This window comes from Xiphophorus hellerii, chromosome 24 (assembly GCF_003331165.1).
Source record: "Xiphophorus hellerii strain 12219 chromosome 24, Xiphophorus_hellerii-4.1, whole genome shotgun sequence".
Classification (NCBI taxonomy): Eukaryota; Metazoa; Chordata; class Actinopteri; order Cyprinodontiformes; family Poeciliidae; genus Xiphophorus; species Xiphophorus hellerii.
The window spans coordinates 7,257,425-7,266,077 of NC_045695.1; the positions used below are offsets into that span (position 1 = coordinate 7,257,425).

The 8,653-nt window shown below is 37.8% G+C and overlaps 3 protein-coding genes across 4 annotated transcripts in view; 2 read left to right on the top strand and 1 right to left on the bottom strand.

Moving 5' to 3' along the window:
* The first annotated feature begins 616 nt into the window (after window positions 1–616).
* Window positions 617–4,116, top strand: unc50 (unc-50 homolog (C. elegans)). Of its 2 annotated transcripts, none has more exons than XM_032556419.1 (6): window positions 617–737; window positions 1,458–1,730; window positions 1,813–1,933; window positions 2,008–2,147; window positions 2,244–2,351; window positions 2,468–4,116. In XM_032556419.1, the coding sequence occupies exons 2-6, from the start codon at window positions 1,463–1,465 to the stop codon at window positions 2,602–2,604; spliced, it is 774 nt and encodes a 257-aa protein (XP_032412310.1). In that variant the 5' UTR covers window positions 617–737; window positions 1,458–1,462; the 3' UTR covers window positions 2,605–4,116. The 2 variants fall into 2 exon arrangements, with proteins under 2 accessions (XP_032412310.1, XP_032412311.1); XM_032556420.1 differs by having other exon boundaries at window positions 621–741.
* LOC116715781 (inosine-uridine preferring nucleoside hydrolase-like) lies at window positions 3,901–8,014 on the bottom strand. Its single transcript, XM_032556418.1, has 8 exons — window positions 7,922–8,014; window positions 6,276–6,453; window positions 6,017–6,196; window positions 5,795–5,906; window positions 5,576–5,712; window positions 4,700–4,777; window positions 4,510–4,626; window positions 3,901–4,431 (listed from the first exon to the last, which is right to left on the bottom strand). Exons 2-8 carry the CDS (start codon window positions 6,450–6,452, stop codon window positions 4,279–4,281), a joined length of 954 nt encoding a protein of 317 aa, XP_032412309.1. The 5' UTR covers window position 6,453; window positions 7,922–8,014; the 3' UTR covers window positions 3,901–4,278.
* LOC116715779 (rho guanine nucleotide exchange factor 7-like) overlaps window positions 7,405–8,653 on the top strand; it is a 40,097-nt gene continuing 38,848 nt past the window's right edge. The window contains exon 1 of the mRNA XM_032556416.1: window positions 7,405–7,502. The gene's annotated coding sequence lies outside the window, so the exon portion shown is untranslated. The remainder of the gene's footprint in view (window positions 7,503–8,653) is intronic.

An 8,653-nucleotide genomic window follows, 5' to 3' on the forward strand; every position in this document is an offset into this window, starting at 1 on the left:
AGGTTTGGATGGTAAAATCGAGAAGCGACGTGTACTTGGTAAAAATCTGCCACCCGCTGGCCAAAAGGTAAAGGTGCATCACATTTTTTAAATTAAGACACTCGAGCCAGCTGTCCTCAGAGATTTTTTTTAAAATTAATTTTATTTGCTTATTTATTTTTTGCAGAATTCTGACTTTAATCTCATAATTTTGACTTAATTTGGCCACTTAGCAGAATCACCTTAAACTGACATGTTGCTCCAGAAAGTTAGTTCTCATCCTGCGCAACTCTCATGATCTGCAATGCCTTTTTGGAAACGTGTGTGTTATGAAGTATGAATTATGGAAAAGTTCTTAAATTATTTCTCATCGTATTTTTTTAAATAACAAAATATGTTTAGATGTGTAGGCTTTTGAGATCTACTGTATTGCACTGAAATCTCCTAAATTGTGTCCGAAACTCTTTGTTTTTCCTAGATTTCCAGCTTGACGCAACAGTTCCTCTGTAATGAAGCCTTGAAAGATTTTATCACACGTTTTTTATTAGTACGCGTCAGGTTTCACCAATAACTCTTCGGAAAAGGGGTTGTAGAACGGCTGGACCTCATACACTACATTTCCCATGATGAAGTGGGAAATTTACCGGAAGTAACTACGTGTGCACTTTCGCAACTGTCCAGGAAGCGTTTTCCAAGCAGCTACAGAGACGAGAAGGATAATTGTTTGTTTGTTTTTTTCGAGGAGGATTAAACCAAAAGTAGGTAATTATTTAAATTATGCATTTGCGAAACGATTTTTTGTTAATTAAAATATCAACCAGGTGCCAGTTTTAGATAGAACTTAGACAGGCCCTCTCTAATTCTCAGACTTGTTAGCAACAAGCTAGGTAGCTGGTGTTTGTTAACAAACAACGTGAAATAAAAACGATGTATAATATTTTAGGGCTTGTAAATGACTATATTTTGATCTAGTACAGTCAACAAAAGATTTTAGTGGTATGTATATTATAAGAGATGCATAATTCTGAGGTTTTGATTAAGCATTGTATATGTAGCAGTTGTAGCTCGTGCTACCTCTTTGATTTAGTTTTTTAGATCCTTATTAATGGTTTTTATTTGATAGAATTATCAATATTTGAGTTGTGTCTGAGTCACAATGCAAGTTACATGCATAATGCATGTGGCTGGTTGTGTATTATGAAATTGTACTGTTGGAAGAGGTTTGTAAAACATGATACTGCAGATTAAATGTTGTACAAGATTTATGTAAGCTGCTTTAAAACTCAAATTATGTGATAAAAATACATGTTCTTTAGATTTTCAATTATGAGTATCCACAGTGCAACTGGTATGCCAGTAGTATGGCAAGACAAAAGTGACCTGAAAATGGAACCTTGAGGAATCCCGCATGAGATAGTTGTTCACTCAGATTTTTGATTGCTGTCTTTCTAAACTTGCGTTTTCTGATTTGTGGTCAGGCACCATGCTGCCGACTACCTCGCCACAAAGTAACGGCGACCCCAGCTCCAGGGATGCTGCCCGTCACACAGCAGGTGCCAAGCGCTACAAATACCTACGGCGACTGCTCTATTTCAGACAAATGGACTTTGAGTTCGCCATGTGGCAGATGCTTTACCTGTTCACATCGCCACAGAGGGTCTACCGCAACTTCCATTACAGGAAACAGACAAAGGACCAGTGGGCAAGGGATGATCCTGCATTTCTGGTCCTTCTCAGCATCTGGCTGTGTGGTAAACTTGAACTTGTTGTATTTTATACATAAGTTAAACATTTAAATTAGTGCAGTTACTTCACATTTCTTTGTTTTTGCAGTATCAACGATCGGTTTTGGTCTTGTTCTGGACATGGGAGTTGTGGAGACTTTGAAGCTGCTGCTGTGGGTGGTCTTTGTCGACTGCATAGGTGTTGGTCTGCTCATATCAACCCTTATGTGGTGAGTTACTGTGCTGATTAAAAATACCAAAGCGATCTCTGACAGACACGCTAAAATAAAATTTTCTTTTCCAGGTTTATCAGCAACAAATATCTGCTGAAACAACCCAGCAGAAACTTTGACGTCGAGTGGGGTTACGCATTTGATGTTCATCTAAATGCTTTCTACCCTCTTCTAGTCATTCTGCATTTTTTGCAGCTTTTCTTTATCAACCGTGAGTATGTTATCTTCTTCTTGCTGTGTTGCACTCTGTGGATCTGCAGACAAACTGTTTATGTGGGTCTGTTGTTTTTTTTGTTTTTTTTTACAGATCTTGTGGTAATAAACTCAGACTGGTTCCTGGGTTACTTTGTTGGGAACACTCTGTGGCTCATCGCCATTGGTTACTATCTCTACATCACCTTCTTGGGCTACAATGGTGAGACTTATGCGTATCAAATTGATTCTGCCTGGCAGGAAACAAACATTTCTTTTTCTGCCACAAGGTAGAATTTAGGTGAAATTGTGTTTTTAACCTTTGTTTCTTTTTTACAGCTCTACCTTTCCTGTCGAACACTGTGGTGCTCCTCTACCCCTTCGCTCTGCTCGGCCTCCTGTACTTCCTCTCTATATTTCTGGGCTGGAACTTCACCTGGGGTCTCTGCTGGTTTTATAAGTACCGAGTCCAGTAGGAACCTTTTCAATTTCTAATCGGATGCAAGCTGGTTCCAGATGAACTCAAAACAAACAAAAAGACAAAGAGAAAAAGTCTCAAACTTTCTGTTTCTAGCTGAATGTGGCTGAGAGAGACTTCTGGCTGACTCTTGGAGAACTGAGACTCTGGCTTGATTGAGGCTGAGCTGGCTCCTTTTGGTTCTGTCAGCTCTTCTGTTGAACTCCAGTAAATGGCGACGTGTTTGTACTAGCTCCAGACAAAACACGGGACAAACCAGACTTTTATCAATGTCCTCCTTGTGTGACTGCTAAATACACAATACACATATATAGTTGTAATATAAGCCGAAAGGTGTCATTTTGAAGAAAAAAAAATGTTGGTTTTTAGTTGTGTTTGGAAAAAAAAAACATTGATAATCCTGCTTGATGAAGTGGAGAAACTTGGGATGCAGACATTTTTTCTTTTTTCCTCAAAGTGTACATTCCAAAGCACTTTCAATAAAGGGTTTTATTAACTTAAACTACCTCAGTTTGGGTGCTTGGAGGAGAAACCCACATTTCCCTGTAGTTCTTCAACATGTGTTAGCCTTCTACTGGGAATTTTTAAAAATGTTTTCTTGTGATATTCATTGCATTGGAGTTCCCATTAAATCTCTGGAATGTCAATGTATCAGCACACTAATTTAGACCTTTAAGAATTGATTGAGGTTTAAGTCTCTGTTCTGACTTCCTTAGTTATCATTGAGTCTTCGCCTGAAGGGTTCTCGAAGGATTTTACTTAAATTGTTTGTAATAAATTATCTCACTTTTGCATTATGGAGGATCCTGTGCAGGATTTTAATGCAAAAATAAAAGAAATTTGATGCACTTTGGAACTAGTCTCTAACATAAAATGTCCACAAAGTGAGATCCTGAGAATACTTTGCAAATGCACTGTAATTTGACATGTTCATGAAAGGAAAAAAAAAAGAGGCTCACCTGCTATGAACTAATTTGTACTTATAATGGCAGATCCATTAGCACAGATGAAGAAAATCTTAATTTTGATAATAACGAAAAGTCTTGGCCAAAAGTTTGGAACCGACAGAAAACCTGTTTTAACAGTCTGCTTCAGTTTCAGTGGCTGCAGCTTGAAACAATATTAGGTTGCTATGAAGCGCGAGTACAATTTATTTCAAAGTTTATCTCATTAATAGAAGCTCATCTTCACAGAGATTAAAAGCTCTGATTAGATTCTTTTAGATCTTACAATCACAGAAAAGGTGATGGTGAAGGGAGTGGGTGTATTCATAAAAACACAAAAAACATCTGTCTATGAAAGCAAAGGTTTATTATGCAACTATAGTTCTGCATCCTCCAAAACATTTTCTGTTCATTAAAACTCATAAAAATATGTCAATAGAGGATAAAAAATAAACTTTCAACTGGTTGTACTGTCTTAATGCTAAAATATAATCCAGAGCAACAAATTGCTTGGTTTTCAAAAACAGGGTTACATTTTAAAGTTTAACTTAAAAAGAAAACATAAACAAGAAAATAAAAGACCCAATCAGTTGTTGGTGTAACCAAGTTTTTCCTCTTTATACAGATTAATGTTGGTGGAAGGATTGGGAAAAATGTTTGCTCTAAACAGTGTATATTGAAACCCAAAAGCTCATTTCAGTTTCTGCTCGTGTTACATGGTGATGTTTCTACTTTACGGCGTTGTACAGCATTTTCTTCAGCTTCTCCAGGTCAGCTGTTTTCATGATGACGGCCTTGTGCTCCTTCTTCAGGCACTCTATGTAGTCCAGCACCATCATACCCCGGGTGTGTTTCCCATTCAGCTCCACTGTCACTGCCACCTGCCGGAGGAATCACTTTAACCAAGCTGGGATTTAAAAAAAAAAAAAGTAGCGCTAACGACAGCGATGGAGGCTCACCTTCTCACTCTCCGTTATGAATCCGTCGTCTACCGCAGCGGCAAGTGCGAACACGTCGCAGGGATTGAAGCCTTGCCCAGCTATTACTTCTTTTTGATACTCAGCTGAACAAGCTTTCTGCGCACACATTAAACACGACAATGCAGCTGCTGCAAACAGTCGTAAAGACATTGAATAATACTGAACTTACTTTCATTGAAAGATCTGATATCTTCCTGATGAAGGCAGCCTTCTCTGTCTTTACGGACAGCCACTCTTTCCAGAAAGACTGAAAAATTATTTAAATAAATATGTAATTGCATTCAGTTGTTTCCATCTTTTTATTAAAACCCACCAGGTATGACATTTGTCACACTTTTAACTATCCTGTATTCTTATTTGAATTGTATTCTTGCCTAACTTTGGTTGTGGTGATACAAATGGCATTTTTACAGATTATGTATCTGTTTTTATTCTTCCAGTTTTCCAAATGCCTTCTAGACTAAATAGAATAATTTCTGTCCTTTGTCCTAATTTTTGAGAGAACGTGATGTTTTAAGGTGGTTAGAATTGTTTTTTCCTTCTCTCAAACCTTCTTGGTTAAATAAAACATCAGTTGTCCAAACTCTGAATTTTCATATGAAACACGTTCCTTAAACTGCAGAGAGAGTGGTAAATTTTGTATTTATTGTAACAATTATAACTATAAATGTTTGTGAATGATTTTTGAAAACCCTAAAAACTGGCTGTACTGTCAGCTATTTTTTTCCCTGTTGGTTCCATTATAGCATCAACAAAATACAAAAATATTTTATGTTTGTGGAGCTTTGACTGCAGTGGCATGCAGTTGCCAAAAAAAAAAGACAGAAAAGAAGTTGTAAATATTTTTTTATTGTCTCTTTTACCAGAGACAATAGGATCACCTAACCCTAATATCGGTATTTTAGTGTGTTAGTGGGTTCTTTATCATTTCAGCCAAAGTTATTAAGAGCCATTGTAGAAGAGTGTAAGGGCCTAAGAGCTGTTTGCAGTAATTAAAGCAGTAAATCTTATTTATGTGTAATTGCGTTTGTGTTTTAGGTCTCACCCAGGAGAGGCTGCTCCTGCAGCTGAACTCCCACGCAGCGATGTAGGTGGGACACGTGTAGCGGTCCAAAACGATGAAAGCCGCTTCAGGATCGGCCACAAAGTTGAACTCTCCACACGAAGTGGTGTTACCCCGAGCTGTAAGCGTGGATAAAGCAGGTGGGTAAATAAAAGAGACTCAATGGGTTGAATTTCTAAAAAAAAAAAAAAGTCTGCCCACATTCAGTGTTTCCTCCCATGATGTAGAGCGCTTTCAGTTTTTTGGGGAAGGAAGGGTCCAGCTGCACAGCGACTGCAAGGTTAGTCAGGGGTCCAGTAGCCACAAGGATCACCTGCAAGCCACGATACATATAAATTTGGAGCTTGAGGCGGACTGTACTGAAGGCGATTTTGCGTCTGTGGTGACAAAAAAGTGTGACTGTGTTAAAACTTATTTTCCCACCTCTCCTGGATTTTCCCTTGCAATTTTAAGCATCGCCTCTGCAGCTTTCTCCTTCTGCAGCAGCTCCACACTTGGAGCATCTGGGTCTGGGACGTCCCCGAGTCCGTCTTTCCCATGATAATCCGATGCGTGCTGTTTTCTGGCCAGCAGAGGCTTCGAGAAACCCTTATAAACTGGAATCTGTTGGACAGAGCGTGTAATTGGAAAACATCCAGCAAAGTCTATAAACCAGACTAAGAAAAACTGTTTGTCGACGTACATCCAGCCTGTTGCAGACTTTCAGGACACGCAGGGTGTTTGTGAGGACGTTCTCCAGAGGAGTGTTGCCGTGGCAGCAGGTGATCCCCAAAACCTTCACATCTTTAGCAGTGAGGGCAATCATGATGGCTTGAGCATCATCGACTCCAGTGTCAACGTCGAGGATCAGCTTCTTCATTCTACAGTAAACATGTATGTATGTATGTCTATTATAGTCCTTTTTGAAAAGTGCTTATAGGACTTTACAATTTTTACAGAAAATCTGAATTGACATATTTAAATGCAAAGTTCGCATAAGTATTTTGACTAGAAATTTGAAAATGGCCATATTTAAGGCATTTTAATATAAGGAGTGCATAATACTAATGAGATTTGAAGCATTTAGATGCACAATGGATCTGTTGATACATATTTTGTAAGGTCATTTTAAATGTAAATCAGGTTCCATATGTAATTAAAATTTGAGACTTAAATCAAGTGTTGAGTTAAAATTAAATTTTGCATTTCAATTTACATCTGATAATTAATTGAAATTTAAGTCAAATTATTGCAACTCTGTCATTAAACCTGCTTTATATCTTATACCTGGGCGAAGATGGGTTTAAACATACATATGTATTAGAAATAAATATCAATTTTGCTGCATATAACTTTGTCTGCAGTGACGTCTGATTCACAGGTGTAAACAATCAGGTCGCCATGTTTACTCAGGTTGTGGAAAACTCACTAAGTAAGGCAGACTTGCATCATAAATAGCAACTTGGACTGCTGTGGTAGAGTGTAAAGCAGTGGAAGAAGAAGAAAGGTCAAGTGGATAAAATTGAGATAAAGATTCCTCTTGTTTTAGTTCAGAGTACGTTCTTTATTGCTTTAAATCACTTAGTTTTGTTTTGGGGTTTCAGTAAAAGAACAAACATTGATTTTACATTTTAAGTGTAAGCAAGTGATGTGATTTCTGGCCGTATGCATTTATTTACATCTGAAATTGTGAGGAAAATGTCACATATTTTTAGCGGGATGGAGTCCAATAAGAAAGTTACAAATTATCCTGTATAGTACGTCTATACAGTAAGTGAAGTAAAGGCAGGATGCAATATGCCAATCTAGTCTCGATCTTGTCAACAAAAATGACTCAAACTGTTTCTTTCGCTCAGAACAGAAGCAGAAGCAGTCGGCACTAAACTGGCTGACCTGGAAGACGATCCCCTCCCTCCCACTGAAATATAAGGTGAGAGAATTTTTTTTCTTTTCCGCCCAACGTTTAGGTTGGAATGTATTGCCTTACACGATTCCCTCTGGCTGCAGAGCAGCACAGGTAAAATGTCACTCCTCCTCTAAAATGAAGCCCCCAAATTACGCACTAGGGTGAATATTCCCGCATTGTTCCTGAGCCTTAAAAGGTGAGGCATTGCATCGGCTTTGCACTATTAGAACAAATTCTATTATTTATAACTTTTTTTAGATTTTAGTTGCTGCTATCATCCTATACATGTAAAAAATAAATAAAGAAAACAATTTAAATACCACAATCGTATGCACTGGTGTGGATACAGGAACATTTTACTGTCATAAATAATTTCTGGTACCAGATCACACCAAGCTGAGTTGTTTTAAGATGCCCTGAAATGATCAAAATAAAAGACTCACCTGCTGAGTGAGCGGACCAAAAAGACGAAGAATGAGGAAAAAAGAATGAGGCTTGGAAAGCGACTGAGCGTTGCTTTTATAAAGAACAGCCCAACCCTGAGGACATGTGAGAAGGAGCCAAACTCCACCCTTATTTAGTCTTTGTACGTTAGGAAACATTGGCTGACTTTTAGTTGCTTTCAGCATGTTGAATAATGTGAAAAAAGTATTTGCCCCTTTACAGATTTCCTGTTTTTAGTCGTAGTCACACTTAAATTGAACCAGCTTTAATGTCATAGGTAACCTGAGGAAATACAAAATATAATTAACAAGTTGTTTGATTTATAACGGGGAAAGGCTGTTTAGCAGAAGTGATTAATTCAATCAAGTCATCCAGTTCCTGAAGCAGTAAAGCAGCCCCACATAATCACACTAACAACATGTGTGGCTGTTTTTTAAATGTATTTTTAAAACATAAAATTCAGTGAAATGACTATTTGAAAGACTTTCTTTTTATCTCTCCAGACTATTTTTTCTGATATTACAATGCATTTGATCTGAAAGAATAGAAATAGAAAAAAATCATTTGGTCTTTCCCACAGTGGAGAGGTTGCGGTCCTGTTTTATTTTCTAAGTTAAAATGCTTTATGTGGTATGCAAATGTGAGGCTGTTTGGTGGCTTTACAAAGCCTGTTGGGGCCTGTACCAGAAAGGTGCAACTTAGAATTATAGACAAACATATTCACACACAAA